Source organism: Acyrthosiphon pisum, chromosome X (assembly GCF_005508785.2).
Source record: "Acyrthosiphon pisum isolate AL4f chromosome X, pea_aphid_22Mar2018_4r6ur, whole genome shotgun sequence".
Lineage (NCBI taxonomy): Eukaryota > Metazoa > Arthropoda > Insecta > Hemiptera > Aphididae > Acyrthosiphon > Acyrthosiphon pisum.
This window is the reverse complement of record NC_042493.1, coordinates 68,163,092-68,180,919: the sequence shown is the minus strand read 5'-3', so window position 1 is coordinate 68,180,919 and position 17,828 is coordinate 68,163,092. Positions and strand designations below refer to the sequence as shown.

General features: G+C 28.3%; 2 protein-coding genes across 2 annotated transcripts; one reads left to right on the top strand and one right to left on the bottom strand.

The window, feature by feature from the left end:
* Positions 1-11,041: 11,041 nt before the first annotated feature.
* On the top strand, positions 11,042-14,123 carry LOC103309169 (putative nuclease HARBI1). The gene is made up of 6 exons (XM_016803710.2): positions 11,042-11,193; positions 12,589-12,727; positions 12,850-13,169; positions 13,232-13,409; positions 13,700-13,945; positions 14,079-14,123. Exons 1-6 carry the CDS (start codon positions 11,042-11,044, stop codon positions 14,121-14,123), a joined length of 1,080 nt encoding a protein of 359 aa, XP_016659199.2.
* Positions 14,124-15,687: 1,564 nt separating this feature from the next.
* LOC100161506 lies at positions 15,688-17,240 on the bottom strand. Its single transcript, XM_001946242.5, has 4 exons — positions 16,899-17,240; positions 16,565-16,723; positions 16,082-16,217; positions 15,688-15,997 (listed from the first exon to the last, which is right to left on the bottom strand). The coding sequence occupies exons 1-4, from the start codon at positions 17,019-17,021 to the stop codon at positions 15,807-15,809; spliced, it is 609 nt and encodes a 202-aa protein (XP_001946277.2). The 5' UTR covers positions 17,022-17,240; the 3' UTR covers positions 15,688-15,806.
* Positions 17,241-17,828: the final 588 nt, after the last annotated feature.

Here is a 17,828-nt window from a genome sequence, read left to right as displayed (position 1 = left end):
AATGAGTCATTAGTAGTATTGCCGACCCGTTAGTTTCAAATCGTTTGTTAGTCGGAGTCAGTGCTGTAGCCAGAAAAAAATGTTGGGGGAGCACTTAATTGTTTCTCTCTAGCCTTTGAAATGCTAGAATATCTAATTATGATCCCTTTGTTCATAAAGTGTATCTACTACTCGTTTTATGACTATATTATATTTATGTTAACAAGTATGGTACCTACATTGGCTACATTTTAATACAACAATGTATTAATATTATTGTTAATGTATTCATCAATATTATTATCATTATATCAAAATGTATTGTAAACAAAACATTCCATTTTTGGTTCGAATATTATAAAAATTTACTTACAAAAATACATGACTATATATTAGGACTGTTGAAACCTGGTATTTTTTTCGCGCAATTAGGTCAATAAGCGGAAAAAAATCTACTTCCAGAAATCCAATTTTAATTTCGAAAAAAATATAACAATTTCTCTGCTTTTTGTGTGTTTTGTTGAAAGTGATTTTTTTTTTTTAGTAATTCAAAAGTAAAAGTGAATTTTGAAAAAAGAAAAAGAAAATTACTCTGGTACTATACCTAATACTAATTAAACAATACTACTGATCATAGATCTGTTTCCTACATAATCTAGAAAAGAGATTAAGGAATTCAAATATATGTTTTCAAAATTAAAATAGCCAAAAGGGCTTTTGGTACTGGGTGAATTTGTCTTCCACTTTTTGGGAGTTTTGTAGCACATGTAAGTTGAACATTTTTTTATCATAAAATGTAGTGACGTGACTGCGGTAAACGGACGTTTCGCCCCCGCCGTTTTGCCCCCGTAAAAAAAACTAGTCCACGGACGTTTCGTCCCCGGCAATTATTGAGATAGGACGTTTCGTCCCGGAGAGTTATTAGCCATAGGACGTTTGGTCCCTGGCATACTTTGATAATCTAAATGCATTAATTTTTACTGAACAATTTAATCTTTAAATTAGTTACGACTGTGAAGGATAATGTGTGTTATTTGTGGTACAAAATTGATTCACAAGAACTAATTTATAGATTAGGATCTAATACCCGGTTGCACAAACTATCGATAAAAAGAGTTCAATAAGCTGTGTAAAGGTTCAATAAACAGTCGGATAATTAATATCTTTATTGGTTCTCTAAAGTATTGGACTGCTGCACAAACAGTTCTTTAGAATTTTAATGGTTAGTCCTCTAACAGTTAGAGGACTAACCATTAAGAGTCTAACCGAATTTTAGACACCATGATTACAACCATGGCATAGACACGGTGGTAGGATAAAGGGGATGGATCCCCCCCCCCATGACATTTTATTTATGTCTGTTTTTTTGTTTGTTACCACCTTTAAGGTAGTAAAAATGCTTAGATTTTCTACCTCGCCATATTTTCGGGTAAGAACGTGAATCTAAAATATGGAGTTTTGGGGAAAAGCGAAATATGTTCGGCAAAAATGAAAAAATCTCATTAGTTTTCAAAAGAATATTTTTTTATGTGTGTCTGAAGTTAGACGTTGGATATTCACTCGTAAATTAACAAATTCTCATTGGAATTTTCTTATTTTGTTGTAATTCAAAAACTGTAGGTACATGAAATTTCCACTAAATGTTTTTATTTTCTATAAATGAAAATTGAAAATTTTCAAAATATTTTGACTCATTTTGATCTATTACCTAATAGAAATTTTTTTTTTTTATTTTTTTCTAACTGAAAGTCAAATTAAATTTTTATGAACGTTTGAAGTTTTAACTTTTACAACATTGGATTTCTCAAATATTGATTTTATTATTTTTGTATAATTTAAAAACGAATAACTGTAAATACTTGAAATTTACACCATATGTTTATTTTATCAATTTCTATGGTTGCCACAATTTTCAAAATATTTTGATTCATTGTGAGCTGTTTACGGACATTTAAAATTTTTAAAATTTTTTTTTTATAAATGTCAATAAAATATTATTTTTTGGGTAAAAAAGAGTGAAAAATGTATACATGGCTTCTGTGATAAATTGTTACAATATACAGTTGAAAAATATTAAAAATACATAAGCACACATTTTTTTATAAACATTTAAAGTTTAAATTTTAACAACATTTATCAAACTTAAAATTTATCGATTTCGTATTTAAATATTTATAATGAGTATTCTGTCAATGGACACTGGACAGCCCCCTCCTCATACTTAATCATCTGGTAAATATTTCCTATAATTAACCCATTTATTTATTATGCATATGTTATAGATTGTAATTTTTCTATTTTAAAAAAAAAAAAGTTTAAAATGTTCAATTTTTATAGCTAAGGATTGAAAATTTAAAACAAGGTCCCACGTAAGTAGGTTATTTTGTAATCAAAAAAATCTTAAAAAATATAAAAACACAGTTTTTTTTTATAGTTATTTTATGTTCAAATTTGGACGAAATTAAATATTAAATAATCAAGAAAAACGATTTTAGTTATTTTGTTGTAATTTTATTATATTAATTCAACTTACCGGATACCATATTATTAATAGGTATGTAATAACAATTGGTCTAAACATAATATTAAATATAAACACTGACATGCCGTGTCCGCTCACTATCGTTTTTCGTATACAATGATATTATATCATTGAATTCAAATTTAACACAATCCATTTCAGTGACCCACTTGTAACCTACTGTGCAGCAGAGCGACATTTACTTACCCACCTTTTTTTAATTTATATTAATAATACATCACTACAACACTGAGAATTCAAACTAAAAAAAATATGCATTTACCCTGTGACGTAGCCGAGGTGGTTTTGCATATTAACAAATCTGCCCAGTTTGTAATTAGCAATTACGATTAAAAAAAAGTAATGTGTGGTTGTGTCCTATCTGTAGTAGTTAGAAAAAAAATATAAGAACAGGTGATCATGATTATGGATTTTTTCGTTTAACTAACTCCTTGATATATTCAAATTACTCTTGGCTTACAAAAAAAAAATCTAAAAATAAAATGTTTAGTCCTGTTCTTTAAATGATGAAAATACGTTAAATGGCTAGGGACACGTTTGTACATCATTAAAACTTAAAATGATATCTGTTTAAATTTTTCGTACCATTGAAAATACCTTAAGTCTTCAAAAAAAAAAAAATAAACAAACAATTTGACAGGTTTTAAGTCTTAACTAAATTCACAAATTATGTTCCCACTTTCAATTTTTCAATTCCTACACTTGAGATCACAAGTAATAAAAATTAATTATTTATAATTGATAATAATACACTTTATTATAATTTGTTATATTACCATTAATAATTTGTTACCTTACCTAGTTACCTAACATGCAAAGCTAGACAATATACTGTCTATATATTTTATGATTTTGTTGGTGTTTCTAATACCGGTAGGTAAAAACTTACATGTTTTCAATACAAAGACGTTAAATATGCACAATGTGTGGATTGAATGTATTGGATAAAATCTTAGATTTGTACTTATATATTCACTAATGTCATTACTTTACTGACCAAGGACCACGAGTCATGACCTTTTATAGTTAGATTAATAAATTACTTGTTTGAATTAATTTAATTAATCCTGTTATTTAACACGACTACAGTTTAAATATCAATAGTTAACTGCAGCGTCATATAATTTTTCAAATTTATCGCGTAGAACCAGACATCAATAAAATACAAATTAAATTAAGCAAATTAAATTATTTTATTTGTATGGGTAAAATTTATGTAATTTTGAAAATATCCTATAGTTAGTTTTCGAATTACATGATTGGTTATTAATAAATATTCCAACATTTTATTTTAGTTACTTATAGATTAATTTTATTTTTACTTTTATAATAAAATGATTGCATTTGTTTAACCTGCTACATTTCTATGAATTATCAGTGTAATAAAACTTCGTTATTTTCATCGTTTCAGATTTTTATTTATGATTTAAAATGTCTTCACTTATTAAAACAAAGTAAGAGTGTTCAGTGTATTTAGAAAAAAAATATATAATACAATAATGGGTATGCGACACTTTAATGTGCAAAATAAATTAGAGTAGACTCAACAGCACTTAAGAAAATGCATCCCCGATTTTCACTTTTTAATTAAACTTGACAGAAAGTCGATGTACTTTATTTTAGCTAATTATTTTATCTAAATAAATTAGATAACACTATTAACTTGTTGAGTTAAATGGTTGGTGATAAATTAACATTAACTGGTTTATGTCCACTTTTCCAAAAATTAACCACAAATGTTGAGATGTGTATACCTAGTTTATGTAATTACTAATTTTAAACAGGTTGTCCCACGAGAATTTACTAATTTAAAGTGGTAAGGTTTCATTATAAAACGGTTTTAAATTCGTAAATTTTTGTGACTTCTAGTATTTAAGTTGCTATTAGTTATTATATTAGGTAGCTGTTATATTTTATAGGTCTAATAATATTATGTTCATCCATTCGATTTATGGATTTGGAAGAAATAGATGTATCTAAAAAAATATAATGATTACCTATATAGTATTATAAGTAAAGACTGTATTTTTGTATAGCTACCATCATAAAAATACATGTAAAATGACTAAATTTGCAAGGATCTACAAAATGAAGTTTTTGGTGTATTATATGAATTAGAAGAGAATAAAAATTGTTCAGTGTACCTAAGAACGTCAAATTACATATTTTCCATTATTATTTATTTCATATTTTCATATTATAATATTTTTATGTAGATTGTGGTATATAAATTATAAACTATAAAACATATACAATTTAATCCAATTTACAAACATTTATTACAAATTTGTATTTTTCTCATTTTTTCCCGTAAAAGTTTCTAAGTTTTCATTTCTTATAGTCGCGTTAGGTAGTTGGTAGACTGTACTACTACGTATAATACCTATAGCTGCCCGTCTAACGGTCGTATGGTTATAAAATCTTTGTTATCTGTATAACACCGTATTAAATTTAGTTCCAAGTCCAACGATATTGATAAAGTAATAGAAACTACATATATATATATATATATTATATATATAAATATAAAGTACCTACCTGTTTTAAGGAATATATTATATTAGATATACCTGAACTAACTAATAATACGAAAACGCGTGCATTTGAATGAAATAAAATTTAAAATGTGCATTTTAAAGCCAGGATCCCAAAACGACCAATTTTTTGAAAAAAAAAACTTTTTTTAAAAATTAATCGAATTCACTTGATTCGGATTTATAATTTGTTTCTAGAATTTTAACGCAATAAAAAGTTGTGGTTGTGCGAGAATCCGGTCTTTAATTATAAGTATCGTTTCTGTAGGAATATATTATAGGTCATTTAAAATGTTGTTTATCATAGATTTAAATTTTTTCTAGTAAGCTTTAAAGATTATATTCAAGTATTTAATGTTGAAATTATAGTGAAGGTAATATATGCATTGAACTTTCAACAATTTTAATTGGGAAGTAAACAAGTCTTGTAACCTATGAATTGTACCAATGTACGAATTATTAAATTAATTTTAAATTTGTCAATTACTTCATAGAATAAAATTAGATTCTGTAATTTTAGTATTATTATGTAGTAAAAATATTTAGAATTTTTAATATTCATATCTAATATTGGAAAACTGTATACCTACAAATTGCTTCATAAGGCTTTTTAAAATAATAGTTGAATGTAGGTAATCCCATAAATATTTTTTTTAGAGCGTCCGAAGTTAATTTTTGTGAAATAGAATATTATATATATTGTATATATTCACTCGTAAAATAACGATTTATAATCAAACAAGTTTCTTATTTTCTTGTCATTCAAGAACAAATAACCTTAAATCTACTAAGTACTAGTAGACAATTTAAATTTTACAAAATGTTTAAATTATCATTTTTTACACATGGTATAATATTTCCAAGATATTTTGACTCTATTTTACATTTTCAAATTTTATAGTTTTTTTTTTCTACAGATATCGATAAAAAAAAATTAAGCTTAGTCAAAAACTTTAAAAATGTTGCTGAAAAGGTTCCTCGTAACATCTTATTTTGTAGCCATTTAAAAATATTAAACATAAATAAGCACGATTCTTCTTTATAAGCATTTGAAGTACACATTTCACAAAATTACGATAATTTGTAGATTATTTTGTAGTTAAAAAATAAAAATGTATGAAAATATGTACAATTATTATAGCTAAGGCTTGAAAATTTAATATAATAAAATTCAAAAATATATTTCATGAAGATTTGAAAATTTATATACAAAATTAAATTTTCAAAACATTTAGATTAATTTATGCTGTTGACTATTTATAGTTTATACAGTATATTATTAATAGTAAAATAAATAACCAGGTAAGTATCATAATTAATAGCAATATATTTATATTATACTGTAGGTTGACAGACCGTCTCCCTTCAGAATCGTTTTTCTAATGCAAAATGCAAAATTTATCATTGAATTTAAATTTAAAATATCCATTACTGCGTGATTTACTCAATGGCGAGTTAGAACTAGATACTCCTACTCTACATCTGAGTAGTTACCTACTTCTCCCACTTTTTTTTAAGGGCCATATTTTTAATTATTTAGAACCTTTTGTACTATTTAAGGAGTATTTTGTGGTGATACCAACTTCTTTCTTTCAAATGAGGACCAACCTTTTTTACTGTAAATTATTGAACGAAAAATTGATCGAGTAGTTTATGAGTTATTAGCATGTGTACACTTAAAATAAAATAATAATATGTACTAAATAATGATTTAAAAAAAAAATATGAAACAGAATATTATTATGTACCTAATATTTGGACTTATACGTATAAATATTTTTTTAAACGATTTAAAATGTCGAGTTATTAAAGTGTTCAATTCTTGATATCCCCATATCTACCAAACCCATTATTACGAATCTGTCAACCTTAGTATACAAACTTAAATAGTTAAAAAACCACTAGTTTGAATTTTGATTTAGAAACATTATAATTTACAAACAAATCATCGAATCATCAATTTACTGAATAGACGGGTAATTCACATTGAAAAAACCGAAGTTGGTATCGACAAAGGACCTTGAACCTTTTTTTAAATGGTATAAAAAAATCTAAGTATTTGAAAATACTTAAGTATACTTGAAAATTTCAACAATCAGATTTAGAATAAATTTATTACCTATTTATCGGAAATGGGACGTGAGCATGCTTGGTGAAACATCTACTGTACAGCAGTCATTACCCAGGTACTTATCCCATTTTTTTTTGTGTCTGACGTCCAAGTCAAGGCAAGTTAATGATAATTTTAAATTGAGTTAATTTCAGTTGATAAAAAACATTTAAAAAAGATTAATGTTAATAGTTATCTTAATTTTTTTTAAACTCAATTTTGTTAAAGTTGTAAGTTATAAAGTTATTGCGTTTTGTATTATTATTTACTCAACAAAATATTCAACACTGTTATTAGTTTTAAGCTATATTTTATACAACGAATCTATTCACATCGATCTACGGTACGTTGTATTGACTTGATCGTTTATAACAGCGTTTACCTATACTGCTAATATATTATACAGTAGTTGCCGCATATTGGACTGAATTTGTGACCAGAGTATACGAGTCCATTATTCGAATGAATCAATAAGGTGATATTTACAAGAATTAAAATATATACATATATACATTCTAATAAAAACTTGAATGTAGTATGCACTGATTAATAGTCATTATTATGTATTTATTTATGTACATATGTCAAATGTATGGTGTCATTCATACAGAACAAATACATGAAAAATGATAACGATAAAAATATAACATATTTAATCGAAAAAATCGTGAATAAATCGACTAAAAATTGAGGAAATATGCCCTTAAAAATATAAATTTTCCAGTGTGTGAGTACAATAAACAAATTTTTTTTCTTATGTGTACGTATTCACATTAATCGGGACCATCCAGGTTGAGTCCAATAGGCGAATTAAGTAGTCCATTAAGCATGAGGCCAATTATAAGCGGAGACTATTGTTTAATAATTCACTATTAAAATATTATATACAGCACCTACGCTTCACTGTAATCAACGTTTTAGATTTATGTTACCCATGACAGAATATTTTTGGAAATATATTTTGAGTTAATTTTGAAAATGTTGTCTCCAAGGGGTTTCATGATTAATTTGTGTAATTTTTCCTTGTTCTTTGTAAAATTATAATGCAAATTTAAAAATGAATTGTAGTTGATCTAGACCAAGCACATTTATTTTGAAACGTATTAATATTTAATGTTCTAAAGTAGTAAAGTTTTCAACTAGGTTAGTAATTAGTTATTCAGTATTCTTATTTTTGCAGATTTGTGTTTCTTACTATTGCTATTTATTTTCATCTTGTATTATAATAATATAATACTTTTGTCTTTAACTATACCTAAACTTATGAAAATATAATATAATATCATCCTTTTCTACATTGTTTTTATAACTGTTGAATAATTTGAGTGTGATGTAATTTTCATTTAGTAGGAATGCCATTGTACGTATAGGTACCTAGACAAATTTATTTGAAGTAAAAATTATAGTATAATAATTATAATCATAATAATTATGTTAAATTAGTGATAGTAGCAACGTGGATTATTTTATTTCCAAATAAGAATATAATATTATAATAGTTAAATCCACGACAGACATATTTTATTAGAACAAATGTCTTATACACGGACGTATAAATTAACGATGTGTGTTGCATATTTTAGGCTATATAGTTTCGGGTATCGTGCGATGATCTAGTCGAGTTGAAAGTTATGTTAAAGTTAGAAACCAATTTTACCGGCCCACTTATTAATATTATAGATAAAGCTTAAGCTGGACTTTTATTAATACCTCTGGAAGGAATAAGTTATGTAAAATAGGATTATTTCGAACTCGAAGGGGAATAGTCGGGAATAAAATATGTGACGGGCGTATGCGCTGCAGAGTCAGGCGCATACGTTATAATAATAATAATATATCATACAATATTATTACTATATCCGCGTCGTATCGCTCACGCACGTCGAGGTGAGTTCGCCTCCGTTCCAACAAGCTCCGTGCGCGCGGCGGAATATTGCGATACCGTTTATATAATATTATATAATATTAGAATATTATACGAAACGAGGACGACAATCGTCGGGCATTATATATATAAACTTAAAGATGTACATAAAGAGTAAGTATATATATATATATATATGCGGGTCATAACCACGGTGGCGACGGTAATTAATTTAGACAACAATCTCTCCGCGGAGGTGGAGCGCGCGTGCCACGGCAACACTTAACCGCGTTTCCCAATAAGCTCCCCCGCACGATGCTATTATAAAGGCGACACGCATTCGGTGGCGGCGGCGGTGGCTCCGGGCAGGTTTGTTCGCGGGGCGCGCGGAGAAGACGGACGGGCAGCCACGAATCGGTCCTCTTAAAACCCGCCCGAGAATCGTCACAGCCACCGCGGCTGACTGAGAAGAACGATAACGAATATTATTATTATAATATAATATATCGTAAAGTAATTAATTCAACGCCGTCGTCGGCCAATTACGCACGACCGATCTTATAACCTGTGCGACGACGGACGGCTCTTGTTCTTGCGCCGAAACGGGGATGGCGGGGAGGGTGGTTTTCACCCTCTCCCCCCCCCCCCCAAACCGTCACCGCCGCCGTCAACACGACCTGTCCGTCGTGGGGCCTTACCACGCTATCATCGGAACGTGTCTGTCGTGTTGTCTGTTTGTGTGCTCGTCGCCGCCGCCGCGGTTTTCGTTGTAATCTCCGTCGGTTCTCCACTTAAGTACCTACGCATAATCACGGAATAATTTCCCGTAATTATAATTTTCTCGAAAAACGCTCGTCGCCTCGTCCCACGGGTGGAAACGGTGGAGTGACCCAGCTAGCCCTTTACCGCTTATAAATATATATATGTGTGTGTGTTTATTATATACGTTCAGAGGTTCACCCAATCTAAGTGTTGTTTATACTGCTCGTGTTTTATGTGTGCGAGGTGCGTCGTGTACATAGATAAGGTTAGGAAATTTCCGCACAACAAACTACGTGATTGTACAATAAATTTGTTTCGCTTTTCGTACAGATGCATACGGCGCCATCAACTATTTCCCGTGTAAAAACTTTATAGACACGCGGTTGTTCGGATAGGTACTAGGCTATAGTAGAATCTATTATAAATGTAAACCTATTTGAATTTATATGTCATATTATTTTGACATACTTGCCTAAATTTAAAATCGACTTATTTGTGTCATAATGCGGCATTGTATATCTATTATATATTTTACTATTTTAGTCAACAGTTTTCTCACTATATAGTTCTTACAGTAGGTAAAACACCTACTGTTCTACCTACTGTTGTACTTTCCATTTATAGGTGTAGAATTTTATTATTCTAAACTAAATAAAGTGAAAACCTAACTTATGTAATACCTATATAATCATATTAAAAACTAATCCAGTGACCAGTGTCATTGTTTTAGTTAAACCGTATCAGAACCTTATAAATGCTATCAGGAATGTTATATGGAATGTTTTCTGATATATTGCTATAAGAATAATATGGCATATAAGAACTGAGCAGTAAACATAGAACATATTACATACACAGTTACATGTTGGTATTTCACACTAACATCGAAAGTTATGCCGGGTTGCATAAACGTTCATTAAACATTTAATGAACCAATAGCGCGCTATTGAATGAATAAATTATTTAATGGCTCACTAAACGGTCATTAAACTTATTGGTTCCTTAAACTGGAAGTTACCAGATCATTAAATTAGTGATCAGATTTCGGCTCACTAAATTTTTATGCAACGGTTTATCACACAATTATAATTTTTTCTCAAATCTCAAGATAGCTAATATGCCTACCGATACGAGTTATACCTACTAGTTATTAAAATTTGCATATTATATACATTAACATTATACATCTATTATCGATCTATAGTAATTTTTTAGTACCTATTAATATATAATAAAATATAGGTATAATCATGTCAGATAGTTCGGAAATACGTACATCGGATTCCGATGATGAATTTATCATGGATATGTTGTATCATTTACCAAGACCAAGGCTTTTCCGAGGTAGATCAAATCCTCTCGAAGATTTGATGACTTTGATTTTAAATGCCGTTTTAGGTAGGTAATATGTTTAACGTTTATAAACATAAATTATAAATATTAAAATATAATATATAGGTATTACAGCATATAAAATCAGCTATAGGTGTATCGTGTATCGTATAGTATCGTAATCGAGTAGGTAAACGACTTCATAATATCAAATATGTATATTGAATATAATTATTTATTAATAGGTATAATCCTGTTCATCTTGTCTATCGGCTGACGTCACAGTTACCAACACGGTATTACTTTAAAAATTCCATTGTAGGATAGTAATCGTCATAGACAAGTATATAAAAGTATATATAATCGTAACGGTCGCCAATAATCAAGATGAACTACCTAGGAATGAGCAATAAATACTTAATAACATAAATTCTTATGTCACATATTAAAATGTCTCAAGTTTCATGTTAAAATAATATTAAAAAAAAATCTCACGAGATAATGAATAGATATGATAAGCCCAGGCCCCAGATAATGTTCTTACTTTTAATAATAGGTAATTCACTCTATTGATTAAGATTACTTACTAACTACGTAAAAATGGAACTCTTGAACACAAAATTTGGTTTTTGTACGTTGCATAGATACCTAGGCGTTCTCTAGGGATACTTGATTACCTATTACAAACCGTCGTAAAAAAAACAAAATACACGTCATATGAAAATACAACTCGTTGAATAGAGAAAATAGATCGATGACGTCCATGAGCATATGTTAATTTTTGTTTGAACTTGTTTCACACATGCCACATATATTGGTCTATATAAGTATAAAACTATATTCAGGGCCGGATTCAGCCTAGCCATAGGCCTAGACAAAACCATACACATGGGTAGTGGGTGGGGTTAAACCCCCATTACAACATGTACAGTATATAATTGTAATTATTAATATAAACCTCACCCCTCCCCTCCCATATAACTAACTGTACCTAGAGATTTGGGCATTTGGCACATATTATTTTTAATAGGTTGCTGTATGTATAGAAGTACTAGCAATAATATAATTTAGGAAAATAATTCATTAAAACATAAGTAATAGTACATTTTTATACCTACATGGTATAAATACCATATATATATATATATATACATCAATGGGTTAACACTATAGGTACATGCACATGATTGTTTATTACACACATCAAATTAATAAAGTACATGACACACAAGCACTAGTGTTAATATAGATGTGCAACTTATACCTAAAAAACTTAATAACATTTATTATTTTGAATAATAAAAAAAAATAGTGAAAAAACTGTTGGTGGTGGGGAGTGGGATCAAATTGTATAGTTTGCCTTAGGTCTGCTTGTCAGTTCGGCACGCCACTGCTTTATATATTATATATATAGGTATATGTGCAATTGCATCTATATCTAATAATATTATCTTTTAATTAATAGGCTTTCAAAAGAAAGTTTTGGTGTCTTAATGCATCTTATTGTTCAAGATGTTAAACATGAAACAAAAAGAAATGTTGCACTGTCTCCAGAAGTACAAGTGTTGATAACTCTTCGTTATTATGCTACTGGAACATTTCAAGTAAAAATTATATAATATTTTATCACAATATAATAAGCATAAACATTATAGTTTCGCTAATTAAATAATTACATTTTAAAGCGATAGATATAAATATATTAGTTATACAATTTTAATTTCAGGCAGTTATTGGTGATCATATCAGAGTTAATAAATCTACTGTATGTAGAACTATTAAAAGAGTTTCAACTGCTATTGCTCGTCTTTACCCTCAGTTTATAAACATGCCTCGGACCGCACATGAAAGAAGTATTGTTCAAACAGGGTTTTATAAAACAAGAAATTTTCCACGTGTTATTGGTGCTATAGACTGCACTCATATACGGATACAGTCTCCTAATAGTGATATTGGTGAACGGTTTCGTAACAGAAAAGGGTATTTTTCTTTTAATGTTCAGGTTATATGCAACAGTAATATGGAAATTATGAATATTGTTTCTCGGTAGGCATAAAATATTATACAGTATAGACTAGATAGTATATATTAATGATTATATATTATAGATGGCCAGGATCTGTTCATGACAGTACGATTTTTGACAATTCTTTAGTCAGAGCAAAGTTTGAAAATCATGAATATGGGAATAATGTTTTTTTGATTGGGGATGGTGGTTATCCATGTCGAAATTATTTAATGACTCCACTCTTAAACACGAGTACACAAGCAGAAGAAAATTATCAAGTAAATAAACAACTAAAGCCCCCATCTCTACTTAATCTATTACCATTATCCTTAGTAGTCACTAGTCATATAACTAAAAAATTACTCTTTCAAAAAAATCTGAAAACCTAATTCAAAATGAAAAAAGTGGTTCCTATTTGAAAAACAGAAGTTTGTATTATCTTTAAGTGGTACATACAATCTCAAGTAATATTGTTTTCAAATGTATTTAAAATTCCAAAAACGAGAATTTGAATATATGCATAAATTAAGCATACAAATAGGATGTGCATGTAATTTTTTTTTTATAGAGAGCACATATTGCTACAAGGAATGTTATTGAAAGGGTCTTTGGTGTATGGAAAAGAAGATTTCCTGTTCTAGCTGTTGGAATACGCACCCAGCTTAGTACATCTATGAAGACTATTGTTGCCACCGCTGTATTATATAATATGTTATTACAACAACGGGATGAAATGCCACATAATGAAGAGCCAATTAGACCAGAGTTCTTACATGAATTTAATGCAAATCCCATAAGACAGACTGGAAATTTAGTCAGATCACAATTAATTAATTCAGTTTTTTCCTAGAAACATAATAACATTTTAGAACATGGAATTTTATTTTTTATTAAAGTACAATCATATGTTTTTTATGCTCTAAGTTCAATAATAATTAATATGTAAGGTCAGACATACCTTGTTAGAAAGATTGGCAATTTTGTTAGCATAGTTAATTAGTTAATAAATTAGGTAGGTAAGTAATAATGTTAATAAGAAAGAAAAGTTTGTTATGTAGAATAAAATGTTAAGATTTAATATAATTTTAAAGCTGAACTAATAAAAATGTAAGAATATATAAAATTAAAAACTCTATATAATTGAGAAATAATTAGTACTAAAGCATAGTGAATAATAATATAATATAATATTATTATTATATATATTATAATTATATAGCTAATAATAATAATAATAATAGCTAGAATAGTTATTCCATTCCCCACATTTTTTTTTTGTGTTTTAATTCGAGTAATAACATTTCCTCTTTTAATTTGTTTTGACGAACATCACTCTCCATCTTTTCCGACTCATATTTGAATTTTTTGGCCATAAGATCGTGTTCTAATCGAGAAGTTTCCAATTCTGATTTTGCTTTAAGAAGCTTAATTTTGTACAATTCGTCCTCAAATTTGGATGTTTTTTCTGTTTTTTCCAATCTTTTATTATTTAAAACGGCGAGGCCTTCATAAATTTTCTTATTACTAGTAGTACTTGTCGGTTTGGTTTTATTTAATGATGAGTTTGATGAAGATTCTGCATGCCAGACGTGTTGAGGAGTGTCAGAAGGAAAGGAAATGGAACTGGAAGTTTTGGGTGTGGATCTGTGCAAAATACTCAGATTTGAATTGTTTTGATCCAAATCAGCTGTTAGCAACATTGAAAAAGATAGGAAGGAATTATTTTAAATAAAGAAAGGACTAATCATAGGCGTGCCCATGGGTAAAATTTGATTGCCTACTATTTGAATATGTATATGTATACTTTTATTTGGATAAGTACAATAAAATTTGCTATTGTATGTTTTATGGAAAAGGAACATAATATTATGTTGTTTTTCTATAGATTCATTTTTTTTGTTAGTGAAATAATTTATTACACTGTCAAGTTCATAGAATTTGGAAATTTTCTCTATTTATAAACATTGTCTAAGCACGCCTATGAATATATTGTAAGACTCCAGTAATTATACATGTATTACACAATAATATAGGTTTGAAATAAATAGAAACAATAATTATGAAAAGGATGATAGGAATTTTGAATAGCTATTAATAAAATATTAAGAGGACGTACCCACTTAAGTTGTCTTTGTCTTACACATGTAAGACATAGCAAATTTTCGTTTACAAAGTTTCTATAGCAATTTTGATATTAGAGTGAATTGACCTATTTTTAAACTTTTTGGTAAGAACATAATCTGTGTTCTCTAGTTGGTTTTTTTATAATATTTTAATTGTTATACAATTTATAGTACATAATACATGGTTGTGGGCTACCAGAAATGAAAAAAACTCTTTAAAATTAATAAAAATGTATTACTATGGGCCCTTTATATATGTGGGCCCAGGGGCCCCTTTAATTCAGGCTTGCTCATAACTCACTTAAAAATTAAAATAAAACTAACAGTACACTATTGAAACTGATGAACAAAAAATTTGTTATGTTGTACACTTGTACTTGTGTATGACGGAGACAACACATGTGGGTACGATGTCCTCTTAATTGATAAAGAAGAAAAATGGAATTGATAAACAAATAATTAAATTAAATAATATAAATTGATTAACATTTAAATGAAATTTAATAAAATATTGAAACATACCTGTCTTCTACCATAATATGTCCAAATCTATTAGTTGTAATTATTGTTTATAACTTTTTTTGGTGAATAAACTATACTGATGTACATGTAACATGTTGGATGTCTGTTTGATGAAAACATTAAATTAATTTTATTAATAATATACCTACCTGGGCAAAGAAGACTAAATTCATCCCCCGAAATGTCTTCTACAATTATCTGGTCACCACTTATATCTTGAACTGAATAAATTAATAAATTAGTTCATTAAATAATGTTTCATGTAACTTTATCTTATACTATTAATGTAGAAATGTTCTACTTACTAGCATTATAGTCAGCATCACCATCAACATTATTTAAAAGTGGATCCATCCTGTCACCGAGTAGACCTATAACTTTTTGTGTAACATTTGATAGTGTTGACTGATTTGTACCACCCCCAGTTTTATAATGCTGCACCTAAATTAAATATATAATTATGAAAACACTAACATAGTAACATAGTGTGCTAAGTAATTTCTCTAAACCATTATATCATGCTAATTAAATTGGGTGATTATACTAATGAACTGTACAAATTTAAATTGATGCAATGTTGTAATGATGATTTCAGCAAGAAAGATTCAAATGTTTAACAAATAGGCAGGGGAGTATTACCTTTCAACTTGTATTATAATTTCACAACTAAAGACAAATTTATCAAATATTATTATTAATAGTAATTTTAAATAGTAAGTACTACATAATATACTACTGATATAAATAGGTACTGTAACGATTCTAACAATTCATAAAATTATACAGACCTTGTACTGACTTTTTTCTTTTCTGGCTTCCCTTTTTTGCGTATCATACATATGTTTTATTTGGCCTATATTTCTAACACCAGACGTTTGAATTGCATTGTAGGCATTAACAATTTCTGACCATGCCTCATTTTTTTTATTATTCCACACAGCATCAGTCTATAAACATTATTTTAAATTAATGCAGAAATAGAATTGAAAAAAAATGTTATTAGGTAGGTACCTAGGTAGTAAATATTTATATTTTCAATATTTTTATGTACAATATGTTAATAAGTACTTTATTATAACAAACAAACTTATACAGTGAATTTAAATAAAAAAATTTACTTACTTTAACATTTTCAATAATTGATTTATATGGCAAAATAAGATCAATCAAATACTCTTTTTCACGTTCCGTAAAATTTTTACCTCGCTGTCTCTTCTTAACTTCACACAATATGCTGTCTTCCATTTTTTAGTTTTATAGGTACCTACACCTTTCAACAAATGTACAAACGAAACTTTCGTTACGAAAGTACAAAACACATCAATCGGCACTCACACTTCACAGGACAAAGACCATAAGTCCATAACAATTTATTCGTAATTCGTATTGACTTAATATTTACCAATTGGCAATTACCATAATATTATCATTATATTATATATATGAGTATATTTTCAATTTGTACCACGATTAAAGATATATATATATATATGTATATAGATATTATATCTTTAATCGTGATATTTTGTACTAATAATTAATATTATCTTCTCAATTTGGTGATAACAAAATTATCAAAAACCACATACTAGGTATAAACCAAAAGTAGTTTAATACATATTTTATGCAACACTATCGGTTCATTAAAAGTATTTTAATCATTCATTAAAACAAACCATTAAACTAATTTAATCATCGCTTTTATGCAACCCGGCATTAGTCTTTAAATCAATGCATTAAGATTTTTTATTCAGTGTAAACCATAGAGTAACATACTCATGGCTTTATAAGCCTTGGTCTTCATACAGGCATATTATCTTGGTGGGTCGTGGGTAGTTACAATTTTATAATGTTGAACATTATTAAATTGTACCATTAATGTTGATACTATAAAATAATATATAATATAATGTTAGTTGGTCGAGTTGTGAACTTTTAACCAGTAACTTTTATCGTATTTTATGAATTTATTAGCATCTAGCCAACAAAAATAATAATTTCGTCTACCCGTGACTGAGAAAAGAAACAAACGTCTCGACGCGTATAGTCAAA